The following is a 14,830-nucleotide window of genomic DNA, read 5'->3' as shown; positions in this document are numbered from 1 at the left end:
GAGCCTCTTGTCGGTCCCCCAATCCCTTTGCCCCACCATTGGCGGTCGTCTATGCCATAAGCTCTGGAATTCCCTCCCTAAAGCTCTCAACCACCCTCTCCTCCTTTAAGACCCTCCTTAAAACTCACCTCTTTGACCAAGCTTTTAGTCACTCCCTCCTAATATCTCCTTCTTTGGCTTGGCATCAATTTTTGTCTGATTGCATTTCTCTGAAGCCCCTTAGGGTGTTCTTCTACGTTAAAAGCATTATATGAATGCAAGTTGTTGTTATTTAATTGACAGTCTTATCTAATTCTGAAAGATACCCTGTCAAACTTCCTTTGTAACCACTTGGACTTCAAGTAGAGAAGTATACAACACATGCTAGTAAACTAGATTTTTAGTTTTCTTTTCACTGTACTTCGGCACAGGCCAGGAATTTTCTCGGAGCTGCTCTTGCTCTGCTGCCATAACTTCGCTGGAAGACAACGGAATTTCATACAAGCGTGTTAACGTATTGTCATTACTACCACATAGCATGATTTAATTTCTTCTTTGAGATACCAGTGCCAAGTCAATTTACAGTTCATAGTGGAAAAACAAACTAATGTTGCAGAGCCAAAATAACATTGCATAGAAGTACGTCTGAATGAAGTTTCTGCTAATTAAGATGAAGGTGAAGAATGTTTGCTCACAAAATTAAGCAGCCTCATTTAAGGATAGATTTGGCCAGCATGGGAAGTGGAAATTCCACATAACTGTATTAGCAAAATGTTCCCTTATGAGACTGGTCTGTCATGTTTTTGATACACAGTAGATGAGCTCTGAACTATATTGACCTTTCTATGCCTGTGCTGGAACAATTTGATGCTGATTCTGAGTGTGAAGATAGAAAAATTTCAGCAGCAACATTCATCACCTTAATGAGCAGAACATTCACTTAAAAGCGTTTCCATCAGAAGTTATTTTGGCTCTGCATCACTTGTTTCTTTACCAGTATAAACGGTAAATTGACTTTTATATCAAAAAGGATGTATGCTACATTTGTTTTAACTTGCATTCAATTTTGTTACTCGGGGGCAACTCATTTCCACTTAGTAATCCCAAACTAAATTAAAAAAATGTTCAATCAAGAACATAAAAGTCAGGGATGACAAAGGGGTATTCAGCCCATCGAAGCTCACCAGTACGTTGAGGAGCCAACTAGGGAACAGGCTATCCTAGATTGGGTATTGTGCAATGAGAAGGGGTTAATTAATAATCTTGTTGTGCGGGGTCCTTGAGCGAAGAGTGACCATAACATGATAGAATTCTTCATTAAGATGGAAAATGAAGTAGTCCAATCCGAAACTAGGGTCCTAAATCTAAACAAAAGAAACTACAAAGGTATGAGGAATGAGTTGGCTATGATAGATTGGGAAGCTTCATTAAAAGGCATGACGGTGGAAAGGCAATGGCTAACATTTAAGGAATGAATGCGTGAATTGCAACTGTTATACATTCATTCTGGCGCAAAAACACAAAAGGAAAAGCAGCCAAACCATAGCGAACAAAAGAAATTAAGGATAGTATTAGATCCAAAGAGGAGTCATATAAAGTTGCCAGAAAAAGGAGCAAGCCTGAGGATTGGAAGCAGTTTAGAATTCAGCAAAAAAGGACCAACAGATTGATTAAGAGGGGAAAAAATAGAGTATGAGAATAAACGTGCAAGGAACATAAAAGTGGACTGTAAAAGCTTCTACAAGTATGTAAAAAGAAAAAGATTAGTGAAGACAAATGTAGGTCCCTTACAGTCAGAAACGGGAGAATTGATAATGGGGAACAAGGAAATGGCAGAGCAATTAAACAAATACTTTGGTTCTGTCTTCATGGATGAGGACACAAATAACTTGCCAGAAATGCTAGGGAATCAAGGGACTAGTGAGAAGGAGGAATTAAAGGAAATTAGTATTAGTAAAAAAAAGTGCTGGAGAAATTAATGGGACTGAAAGCAGTGTGGTATAAACTGGGCGACATGGACATGTTGGGCCGAAGGGCCTGTTTCCATGTTGTAACTTCTATGATTCTATGATTCTAAATCCCCAGGGCCTCATAATCTGCATCCCACAGTACTAAAAGAGGTAGCCATAGAAATAATGGATGCATTGGTTGTCATCTTCCAAAATTCTATCGATTATGGAACAGTTCCTGCAGATTAGTGGGTGGCAAATGTAAATCCACCATTTAAAAAAAGGAGGGAGAAAACAGGGAAGTACAGACCGGTTAGCCTAATATCAGTAGTAGGGAAAGTGCTAGAGCCTATTATAAAGGATGTGATAACAGGACACTTAGAAAATATCAACGGGATTGGACAACGTCAACATGGATTTATGAAAGGGAAATTATGTTTGACAAACCTACTGGAGTTTTTTGAGGATGTAACTGGTAGAATAGATAAGGGAGAACCAGTGGATATGGTGTATTTGGATTTTCAGAAGGCTTTTGATAAAGTCCCAAGTAAAAGGTTAGTGTGCAAAATTAAAGCACATGGGATTGGGGGTAATATACTGGCATAGATAGAAAATTGGTTAACAGACAGGAAACAGAGAGTAGGAACAAATGGGTCTTTTTTGGGGCTGCAGGCAGTGACTAGCGGGGTACTACAGGGATCAGTGCTTGGGCCCCAGCTATTCACAATATATATCAATGATTTGGATGAGGGGACCAAATGTAATATTTCCAAGTTTGCTGATGACACAAAACTAGGTGAGATCGTGAGTTGTGAGGAGGATGCATATATACTTCAAGGCGATTTAGACAAGTTGAGTGAGTGGGCAAATACATGACAGATGCAGTATAATGTGGATAAATGGAAGGAAAAACAGAAAGGCAGAGTATTATTTAAATGGTGATAGAATGGGAAATGTTGATGTACAAAAGGGACCTGGGTGTCCTTGTACAACAGTCACTGAAAGCAAACATGCAGGTGCAGCAAACAGTTAGGAAGGTAAATGGTATGTTAGCATTCATTGCAAGAGGATTTGAGTGCAGGAGCAAGGATATCTTACTGCAGTTATACAGGGCCTTGGTGAGACCACACCTGGAGTATTGTGTGCAGTTTTGGTCTCCTTACCTAAGAAAGGATATACTTGCCATAGAGGGAGTGCAGTGAAGGTACACCAGACTGATTTCTGGGGTGGCAGGACTGCTGTATGAGGAGAGATTGGGTCGACTCGACCTGTATTCACTCGAGTTTAGAAGAATGAGAGGGGATCTCATTGAAACATATAAAATTCTGACAGGGCCAGACAGACTGGATGCAGGAGGGCAGTGGTGACTTTGACACCGACAGGTAGGAAGATGGTGCACGGGCCAGCCAGGAGCAGCTCGGCATGAAAGAGGCTGCAGATGTCCACGGCTACATGTCGAGTGACTCTGAGCCTCCGTGTGCACTGCTGCTCAGAGAGGTCCAGGAGGCTGAGCCTCGGTCTGTGGACCCTGTGGCGAGGGTAGTGCCCTCTGCGACGCATCTCTCTCTGCGGTAGCCCTCCCTCCTGCTGTACCCCTCCCTCCTGCTGTACAGGTGGATGTGTCACAGCACTCTGTTGTGGAGCTCCACGTGTCAGAGGTGGACGGCGTGGATGGCGAGGCTGTTCGCCCTCCGAGGCGGTCATAACTGCAGCTACGGCGGCCCCCATCCGCAAGATGTACATCTGAGGCGGTCCGCAAGGTAGATACATGTCTCCAGACCCCGGGGTAAGTGTGCAGGTTGGTGACTTTGACCGTCAGGAGGAGGGTGGTGGAGGCCAAACTTTGTCCCAAGTGACAGAGTGGCCTCCTGCAATGAGTGAGGGTCTCCCCCCACCCCCAACCTGTCAAATGGACCTTTGCAGCTGCCACAGGCTGACAGCTGCAACACGTCCATTCCAGCTGGGAGTGTTTCGCCCAGTACAGGAAACAGTCCCATGTTGCTCAAAAATCACACACAGTCCCTTAATCAGGTCAGTTAATGACCTGAAATAGCAAAGTAAATAGCGTCAAGTGGCATCCCGCTGGCTTTAATTGCCTGCGGGATTCCCATCAGCGGGGGCTGCGCGCGCACGCCCGCGCGTCAGCGGGGAACCCGGAAGTGGGCGGGATCGAGGCGCGATCTGGTCCCGCTCCTGGATTTCGCAATTTTTGAGGCCCCCCCCGCCGAGATCGCACCCGAGAGCAGGTGCTAAAATCGGGCCCCAAGTCACTGAATATATTTAAGAGATAGATGGATAGATTTCTAGACCAAGGGGTATGGGAAGAGAGTGGGAATATGATATTGAGATAGAGGATCAGCCATGATCATACTGAATGGTGGAGCAGGCTCGAAGGGTCGAATGGCCTACTCCTGCTCCTATTTTCTATCTTTCTTCTAATGCATCAACCCTTCCATTACTCCATTCAGTGATATTTTTAATAATCCCAATGTCTCTGCATTTATTACTTTGCTTGGCAGCTTATTACAAACTTTTATCATTTTTTGAGTCAAAATGTTTTCTAGATCTTTGTTTGAAATTAATTTTTCCACTAATTTCCATCTATGCGGAGCAGGCTCGAGGGGCCGAATGACCGACTCCTGCTGCTATTTGTTATGTGCTTTGATCCTACCTTCTTACCAATTAATAATCTGGATTTAACATATCTATAGCATTCAATATTTTACACACTTTGATGAGGACCAACTTCTTTCTAGATTATAAAGCCTCGCAAATATTTCCTCACAGGCCTCACTTTGGATCTGTCTTGGTGATCTGTCTGTACCCTTTTAATGTAAGTATTTTTCTTGTGGTATGCTAACCAAAACTGAACATGGTATTTGAAGTGTGGCCTAACCAGTCGATTGTAAAGTCTTGGCATAACTTCTATCGGCCAATGCCCTATTGTCCTTGCTATAGATACACGCTAGAATTCTATTATTTTTTTAAGTTGCTTCACAACATTAGATACTGCCTACCATGATCCCAGGACCCTTTCACAGTTCTCTGTGTCCATTAATTTCTATTCACTGTCATACAAATTTTGATGGTGTAGTACTTTACATTTATCAGTGTTGCATTTTACTTATCATCTGTCTGCCTAATGGCACAATCAACCTGAATCCCTTTGCAAATCTTTTGCTGTTTCCTACATCTCGACTGCTCTGCCTATTTTTGCATCATCAGCAAATATGACAAGTTTACAGCTGGTTTTGACATCCTGGTCAAGTGTTTCAACAGAAACGTAAAGTAGTCATACCTGTTGTTTGAATCCCAGGGATAAATGGAATTTATTAAAGGAAATCAAACTGGCCTCCAACAACATCAAAGTAAGTTAAGAACAATATGAGATCATTCTGGAGTTTGTATACTTACTGTGACGGAGATAGCCAAACAGGTGAAAGTAAACCTCTTGATATGTGACTTATTGATGATGTGCCCAAGTTTATTGCTGGGATTGTTCTGTAATAAATTTTAAAAAAAATCTCAGTTGCTAGCTTCACTTTATATTAATAAAATCCAGGATTTGAAATTTCTGTTCTTGTACAAACTGGGAGAGTACCCTTTTTTATCAATGTTAAGGAAACATGCTTTTACTTTTTGCAAATTCTGAAAATTCAATTTTGTTAGTGGCAATGGAAGTTTAACAGATAATCATGACAGTTGCAATAATGATTGTTCAATGTTCAAGAGTACAGTAGCATAGTGGTTATGTTACTGGATTAGTAATCCAGAGGCCTGGACTAATAATCCAGAGTCAAGGGTTCAAATCCTGCCATGGCAGCTGGGGAATTTAAATTCAATTAATTAAATAAAATCTGGAATTAAAATACTAGTATCAGTAATGGTGGCCATGAAACTACCGGATTGTCGTAAAAACCAAAACCCATCTGGTTCACTAATGCCCTTTAGGGAAGGAAACCTGCTGTCCTTACCCGGTCTGGCCTATATTTGACTCCAGACCCACAGCAATGTGGTTGATTCTTAATTGCCCTCTGAAATGGCCCAGCAAGCCAAGTAATATCTCGCTAAAAAAAGTCGTAATAAGAATAAAACCGGATAGACCACCTGGCATCGGACCACTAGGCACTGGACACAACAACGGCAAACCAAGCCCAGTCGACCCTGCAAAGTCCTCCCCACTAACATCTGGGGACTTGTGCCAAAATTGGGAGAGCTGTTCCACAGACTAGTCAAGCAACAGCCTGACATAGCCGTACTCACAGAATCATACCTTTCAGCCAACGTCCCAGACTCTTCCATCACCATCCCTGGGTATGTCCTGTCCCACCGAAAGGGCAGACCGACCGGTACAGTTATATAAAGTCAGGAGAGAGTGGCCCTGGGAGTCCTCAACATTGACTATGGACCCAATGAAATCTCATGGCATCAGGTCAAACATGGGCAAGGAAACCTCCTGCTGATTACCACCTACCGCCCTCCCTCAGCTGATAAATCAGTCCTCCTCCGTGTTGAACACCACTTGGAGGAAGCACTGAGGGTAGCAAGGGCACAGAATGTGCTCTGGGTGGGGGACTTCAATGTCTATCAGCAAGAGTGGCTCGGCAGCACCACTACTGACCGAGCTGGCTGAGTCCTAAAGGACATAGCTGTTAGACTGGGCCTGCGGTAGGTGGTGAACCAACATGAGGGAAAAACTTACTTGACCTCGTCCTCACCAATCTACCTGTCGCAAATGCATCTGTCCATGACAGTATTGGTAGGAGTGACCACTGCACAGTCCTCGTGGAGATGAAGTCCTGTCTTTGCACTGAGGATACCATCCAATGTGTCGTGTGGCACTACCACCGTGCTAAATGGGATAGATTCAGAACAGATCTAGGAGCTCAAAACTGGGCATCCATGAGGTGCTGTGGGCAATCGGCAGCAGAATTGTATTCCAGCACAATCTGCAACATCATGGCCCGGCATATTCCTCACTCTTCCATTACCAACAAGCCAGGGGATCAACCTTGAGGAGCATAGAAGAGCATGCCAGGAGCAGCACCAGGCGTACCTAAAAATGAGGTGCCAACCTGGTGAAGCTATAACTCAGGACTACATGCATGCTAAACAGCGGAAGCAACATGCTATAGACAGAGCTAAGTGATTCCACAACCAACGGATCAGATCAAAGCTCTGCAGTCCTGCCACATCCAGTCGTGAATGGTGGTGGACAATTAAACAACTAACGGGAGGAGGAGGCTCTGTAAACATCCCCATCCTCAATGATGGCGGAGTCCAGCACGAGAGTGCAAAAGACAAGGCTGAAGCGTTTGCAACCATCTTCAGCCAGAAGTGCCGAGTGGATGATCCATCTCTGCCTCCTCCTGATATCACCACCATCACAGAAACCAGTCTTCAGCCAATTTGATTCACTCCTCGTGATATCAAGAAACGGCTGAGTGCACTGGATACAGCAACGGCTATGGGCCCAGACAACATCCAAGTTGTTGTGCTGAAGACTTGTGCTCCAGAACTAGCTGCGCCTCTAGCCGACAATGTGGAAAATTGCCCAGGTATGTGCTGTCCACAAAAAGCAGGACAAATCCAATCCGGCCAATTACCCCCATCAGTCTACTCTCAATCATCAGCAAAGTGATGGAAGGTGTCGTCGACAGTGCTATCAAGCGGCACTTACTCACCAATAACCTGCTCACCGATGCTCAGTTTGGGTTCCGCCAGGACCACTCGGCTCCAGACCTCATTACAGCCTTGGTCCAAACATGGACAAAAGAGCTGAATTCGAGAGGTGAGGTGAGAGTGACTGCCCTTGACATCAAGGCAGCATTTGACAGAGTGTGGCACCAAGGAGCCCTAGTAAAATTGAAGTCAATGGGAATCAGGGGGAAAACTCTCCAGTGGCTGGAGTCATACCTAGCACAAAGGAAGATGGTAGTGGTTGTTGGAGGCCAATCATCTCAGCCCCAGGACATTGCTGCAGGAGTTCCTCAGGGCAGTGTTCCAGGCCCAACCATCTTCAGCTGCTTCATCAATGACCTTCCCTCCATCATAAGGTCAGAAATGGGGATGTTCGCTGATGATTGCACAGCGTTCAGTTCCATTCACAACCCCTCAGATAATGAAGCAGTCCGAGCCCGCATGCAGCAAGACCTGGACAACATCCAGGCTTGGGCTCATAAATGGCAAGTAACATTCGCGCCAATGACCATCTCCAATAAGAGAGAGTCTAACCACCTCCCCATGACATTCAACGGTATTACCATTGCCGAATCCCCCACCATCAACATCCTAGGGGTCACCACTGACCAGAAACTTAACTGGACCAGCCATATAAATACTGTGGCTACAAGAGCAGGTCAGAGGCTGGGTATTCTGTGGCGAGTGACTCATCTCCTGACTCCCCAAAGCTTTTCCACCATCTACAAGGCACAAGTCAGGAGTGTGATGGAATACTCTCCACTTGCCTGGATGACTGCAGCTCCAACAACACTCAAGAAGCTTGACACCATCCAAGACAAAGCAGCCCGTTTGATTGGCTCCCCATCCACCACCCTAAACATTCACTTCCTTCACCACCGGCGCACCGTGGCTGCAGTGTGTACCATCCACAGGATGCACTGCAGCAACTCGCCAAGGCTTCTTCGACAGCACCTCCCAAACCCGCGACCTCTACCGCCTGGAAGGACAAGAGCAGCAGGCACATGTGAACAACACCACCTGCACGTTCCCCTCCAAGTCACACACCATCCCAACTTGGAAATATATCGCAGTTCCTTCATTGTCGCTGGGTCAAAATCCTAGAACTCCCTTCCTAACAGCACTGTGGGAGAACAGTCACCACACGGACTGCAGCGGTTCAAGAAGGCGGCTCACCACCACCTTCTCAAGGGCAATTAGGGATGGACAATAAATGCTGGCCTCGCCAGCGACGCCCACAGCCCATGAACGAATAAAAAAAAGTTAGATAGCTATTTGACCATCATAAATGTCAAAATGCCGGATCATTCAGCTGTGTAGTGTGTAGCTGTTGGAAAAAATATTTGAACACCTGCACAGAAAAAGCCAATTTGCTCAGAAGACTCTGAAAATGTTGGTAAGCACAGCAATGAATTGAGAAGGCAACATTTTTGGTGGGTGAAGAACAGACTGTGGCATAGAAAGAATGTGTGAATCATGGCATTATGTGGCAGACAGCATCAATGCTGTATCTGTGACTCTCGGTTCTTGGCAGGAGATCTGGAAAAAAAAAGCATACTTAAAAGAACACAAATCTAAGGCATGAATAGCTGCAGAGCATCTGTATGGACATGAAGGAAATTAGTAATAAAAATAAATGCAAAAAAAAATTGCTGTACTGACAAAAGAGAAAGGTTAGTAAGAATTCTGCTATTAAAATTTTATGGGGTATATTTTGCTCCAGTCATTCATTTTAGCCTCTGGCTCTTTTACCGATCACCTTAAAACTGTGTCCTCTGGTTACCAACTCTTCTGGCACTGGAAACAGTTTCTCCTTATTTACTCTGTCAAAACCATTCATGATTTTGAACACATCTATCAAATCTCCTCTTAACCTTCTCTGTTCCATACATAACTGAAGTCCCTCATCCCTGGTACCATTCTAGTAAATCTCCTCTGCACCCTCTCTAAGGCCTTGACATCCCTCCTAAAGTGTGTTTTTTTTTATTCGTTCATGGGATGTGGGCATCACTGGCAAGGCCAGCATTTATTGCCCATCCCTAATTGCCCTTGAGAAGGTGGTGGTGAGCCGCCTTCTTGAACCGCTGCAGTCCGTGTGGTGACGGTTCTCCCACAGTGCGGTTAGGAAGGGAGTTCCAGGATTTTGACCCAGCGACGATGAAGGATCAGTGATATATTTCCAAGTCGGGATGGTGTGTGACTTGGAGGGGAACGTGCAGGTGGTGCCTATAATTGAACACAAAACTCCAGCTGAGGCCTAATCAGTATTTAATAAAAGTTTAGCTTAACTTCCTTGCTTTTGTACTCTACGCCTCTATTAATAAAGCCCAGGATCTCATGTGCTTTTCAACAGCCTTCTCAAACTTGTCCTGCCACCTTCAAAGCTTTGTGTATGTGCACCCCCAGGTTTCTCTGTTCCTGAACCCTTTTTAAAATTGTACCATTTAGTTTATATTGCCTCTCCTCATTCTTCCTACCAAAAATATATTACTTCACACTTCTCTGCATTAAATTTCATCTGCCATGTGTCTGCCCATTTCACCAGTCTGTCTATGTTCTCCTGAAGTCTGTTACTAACCTCCACATTGTTTACTACATTTCTGAGTTTCGTGTCATCTGCAAAGTTTGAAATTATACCCTCTATACCCAAGTCCAGGTCATTAATATATATCAAAAAGAGCAGTGATCCTAATACAGACCCCTAGGGAAGACCACTGTATACTTCCCTCTAGTCTGAAAAACAACCGTTCACGGCTACTCTCTGTTTTCTGTCCCTTAGCCAATTTTGCATTCACACTCCACTGTCCATTTAATCCCATGGGCTATAATTTTGCTAACAAGTCTATTATGTGGTATTTTATCAAATGCCCTTTGAAAGTCCATATACATATCAACTACACTACCCTTATCAACCCTCTCTGTTACTTCATCAAGGAACTCAATCAATTTAGCCAAACACAACTTTCCTTCAACAAATCCGTGCTGACTTTCATTTATTAGCCCACACTTTTTCAAGTGCCAATTTATTTTGTCTTGGATTATTATCTTTAAAAGTTTCGTCACCACCGACATTGTGCTGACTGGCCTATAATTACGGGATTTATCCCTCTCCCCTTTTTTGAACAGGGTTGTAACATTTGCAACCCTCCAGTCCTCCGGCACCTTCCCTTTATCTAAGGAGGATTGGAAGATTATGGCCAGAGCCACCGCAATTTCCACGCTTACTTCCCTCAGTAACCTAGGATGCATCCCATCTGGACCAGGTGACTTTTCTACTTTGAGTACTGCCAATCTTTTAAGTACCTCCTCTTTATCTATTTTTATCATATCCAATATCGCTACTACCTCCTCCTTTTCTACTAAATGGCAGCAACCTCTTCTCTAGTGAGGACGGATGCAAAGTATTCATTTAGTGCCTCAGCCAGGCCTCTGCCTCCACAAGATTTCCTTTTTTGTCCCTAATCAGTCCCATCCTTCCTTTGACTACCCTTTTACTATTTATATGTTTATAAAAGACTTTTAGGTTCCCTTTTATGTTAGCCGCTAATCTATTCTCATATTCTCTCTATGCCTTATTCTCTTATTCCCTTTTTTAGATCTCCTCTGTACTTTCTCTATTCAGCCCGGTTCTCTATTGTATTATGAACCGTACATTTGTCATAAGCCTCCTTGCTATCTACTTCGGTGTCATTACAGGAAACTGAATCCTAATCTCTGATACTAGGAGAGTGGAAACATTGCAGCTAGGAACAGTTTTAGAGTCCAGCTGAGCAATGCTGTTGACAATAGGAACTGTATGTAGGTCATCTGAGTTTTAGAGCACTCGACACTTCCTGTATGAGGAACCAACAGCCAGACTGGGATTTTGTACATTTTGTTTTGCACAAATGGCTCAATTCATAACTTTCATTAATTAAAAACTATTGTGTGTGTGTGGGGGGGGGGAACACTGTAGAAAAACGATTGCAACAAGTTCCTCTCTGCACTGCAGCACAGGTCTTTAGCAAGAATGTTTAATTCTATTTTATGCATGAACAAGAAAAGGCCATTTGGACCGTCCAGCTCCTTCCATTATTTCATAACCAATATCTCAGATTGAAATCTATGGCAGCCCTTGAATTTCTACAGGTTAGTAAGTTCAGACATATTGCACTGCAGAGGCTGCTGAAAGGGTATTGGCAGATTCCTATTTTTTATCATTTGGCTAAGCACGGCCATCTCACTTATGAGTGACAAAGTGCTGATGACTGACAACCAAAGGAATGCACGTGCTCAAACTGGATAGACTAAAAATCAACCAAAACTGAGAATTGTTCATTGAATCTAGAGAGGTACATTACATCGACATGGAGACAGAAGCACGCATCTATTTAATTAGGTGCAGCTGCAGCATCACTTTTTCCTCAATTATGTATTAATCATATATTGGTGACACAATGACAATTTTTGAATAAAAAAGGGACATAAATGCAAACTGCATCACTAGATTGAGTTTTTTGCTAAATTATTTTTCAATAAAAATCGTTCCTTTTTAAAATGAATCATGCATGACATTGGAAACTTGTGTCATTGGCTTCAAAATGGTTCACTGGTCAGTAATACTGAGCTCTATAAGCCATCAGTTTTTACCATACCAGCACATTACATTTCAAAATTCAGGGGCGATTTATGCATTTAAAAATATATATTTTTACAAAGGATTAATTGTCCTTCTATTGTAGAAAATAACAAACCCAAATCAAAATGAACTTTGTTTCCCGGTACATGCATTTAGTTTCCTAATTTCTCATGCAATCTTTATCATTAGCAGTAACAAAAGAAAACCGAGCGGCCAATTAGGATGTACTTGTTAATAATACTCCTTCTGAAGCAGCTGAATTACCACATTATTAGTATAAATAGTGAAATGTCCATCGAGGTGTGAAGTATGTAAAGTTGTGTAAAAATAGCATCACAAAGATGCAAAACCCATTTCATCCACTGCTTCTCCATGAGGTCCAGTTAGCTGCATCTGTTTTGATAGATCCACTGCCTGGGATCATTTATTTTATGAGCAATGTTTCTCCTACGCTCCCAGGCTACGCTCTCCTTGAACTCCTGCTACACTATTACTACTACTACTGATCACCTATTCCACTAATGGAAAGGTTTGGTACGTATGTGACATTTCCAGCCTCCTCTGTCTTGTGCGCAGTGTAGAGGCCTAAGTTGAGCTTTTTTTTTTAAATACAAGGTCCTGCGCAACCATGTGGGTCCAAGTGGTTCTTGCCCGGCCTCGAGGTCTGTGCCAAGCTGGAGGCAACCTTAATTGCTGCAGAGTTCTCTTCATGTCAAGTCTCTCATATGGCCGGGAGATAGGCCCAAATAGTTGCAGTGGTGTGAGTCTGATGGTTTCGGAGACAGCAGGTTATGCTGTGCGCCTTTTGATCTCTGCATTCCTGAAATACTTGTACCATATAAACTCTCCTACCTAACTCTATTTGTCGTAAACAGCATTCAGTCTGTAGGAGCCCATGCGTCTGCTCCATATGTCAAGATTGGGATAACAAGACAGTTGCATAATCTTCGCTTGGTCGCTAGTTGGATTCTTGACTTCCACATGTTTTTGTCAAGAGATCACATAACACCTCTGTACAACCAATAATGGTTGCTGCAACAATTTTGCAGGGATGAAGCCTGCCACACTATTTACTTCCATCAGTGCTCTATTAAAACTTTGAAATTTTGCCCTTCCTTAAAACTACTTCACCAGTCTGACAGTGAGTAATTAATCCAATTTTTTTGTATTTATTCCCATTTGTCCACGAACAAGGACTTAACAATCCTCAACAAGCAGACTTTCACAAGCATATTTCTGCATGGGAGCAAGGCTTCCAGTAGCAGTAAAAACATAAGAATAATCATTACTGCTTTCCACTGGTCTTGGTCACCTGCTCACCCATTTTTTGGTTAAACTTTATTCACAAAAGGAAAATATAGCCCTTAAAAACTCTTTCAAAAGCTGAACTCAATTTTTAAAAAAATTATAATTTGTATCATTGCAAATATTATTTCTAAATTACATGGACTAATAAATTTGGAGTAAGGTCTACAAGCAGATACCAGTTATAGTATGTTAAATACAATAAGAGCAAAAAGTGCATATGACATTAACAGATTAGAAAATAGTGAGATCTGTACGTCAGCGACATGCATATTCTATATTTATCTCGACCTGCTTCTCGAGTATCCTGCTGTGTTAACAAATGTGTTTTTTCCCTTTGTTTTTTTGTTTGACAGTTCGTACATTTGCCATGCTCAGCATTACCTTGTCAAAAGCAGGGTAAACAGCTCGGAGCTCAGTCAGCCAGCCATAAGGCATGTGGCCCACTGGATACGTTGCCGTCAGAACTGCAACAGCCTTAAAGTGAAAAGAAAACAGAAATATAATGTTAGTAAATTCACAAAAATCTGTAGGTATAATTTTCTCATATATCCGGATACCGTTAAAGGGTACATAAAGGGTATTTATCGACAAAGATTAGGGTTTTAAATTTAATATGTTGGGGAAGGGGAGCTAGTGAAGGTCAGCAAGGAAAAATGGGACTTATTGTGAGACACTAGCAGCACGTTGGACTAGTTGGAGTTTATGGAGGGAGAACAATGGGAAGCAGCAAGGAGGGTGCTAGAATAGTCGAATCTCAAATGGCAAAGGCATAAGGTTGGGGGGGGGGGGGTGGAGTTTCCTTGGAGCTCCTCTCTCTCTCCATAACTTCGTGGAAGACCTTTTTACATGCGCAAACAGGGTTTCCATTGAACTTCCAGTGGCAAACCGGCAGAAGCTCCAAGGAAATTCACCCCCCTCCCCAGGGTTTCAAAACCCACAATTTGGGGCATAAACAATGCAACTTTACATTGAATATATTCATGAAGCTCCCATCTAGTTTGGACAGGAGCTTCCACTGTTTGCCCCAAACTTGACCAAGAAATCCAGCACGAGCAAAATAAGGCTCAACTGATTTCCACCCAATTTCGCAGTCCATTGCACTGCGATTGCACCTGTTTTCAGGGGTGACAGACACCACAGTTGGCCCCATTTACTCCATTCATATTTTCCTGCTCTTTTCCCATTTCCTTTTATATTCTCCATTTTGAAATACTGATCCAATTTAAAAATATATTATGACCTCTACCTCAGCATGCAGTATTAACAAAGAACTAAT

The 14,830-nt window shown here is 43.0% G+C and overlaps 1 protein-coding gene across 2 annotated transcripts in view; it reads right to left on the bottom strand.

Moving 5' to 3' along the window:
- ankhb (ANKH inorganic pyrophosphate transport regulator b) overlaps window positions 1-14,830 on the bottom strand; it is a 143,462-nt gene that overhangs the window by 51,634 nt on the left and 76,998 nt on the right. For both annotated transcript variants that reach the window (XM_068001889.1, XM_068001890.1), the window contains exons 7-8: window positions 13,936-14,028; window positions 5,343-5,429 (exon numbers count right to left, since the gene is read on the bottom strand). In XM_068001889.1, the coding sequence (XP_067857990.1) occupies window positions 5,343-5,429; window positions 13,936-14,028 (180 nt within the window). The remainder of the gene's footprint in view (window positions 1-5,342; window positions 5,430-13,935; window positions 14,029-14,830) is intronic.

Source organism: Heptranchias perlo, chromosome 2 (genome assembly GCF_035084215.1).
Source record: "Heptranchias perlo isolate sHepPer1 chromosome 2, sHepPer1.hap1, whole genome shotgun sequence".
NCBI classification, from domain to species: domain Eukaryota; kingdom Metazoa; phylum Chordata; class Chondrichthyes; order Hexanchiformes; family Hexanchidae; genus Heptranchias; species Heptranchias perlo.
The sequence above is the reverse complement of the archived record's forward strand: the minus strand, read 5'-3'. Positions and strand labels throughout refer to the sequence as shown.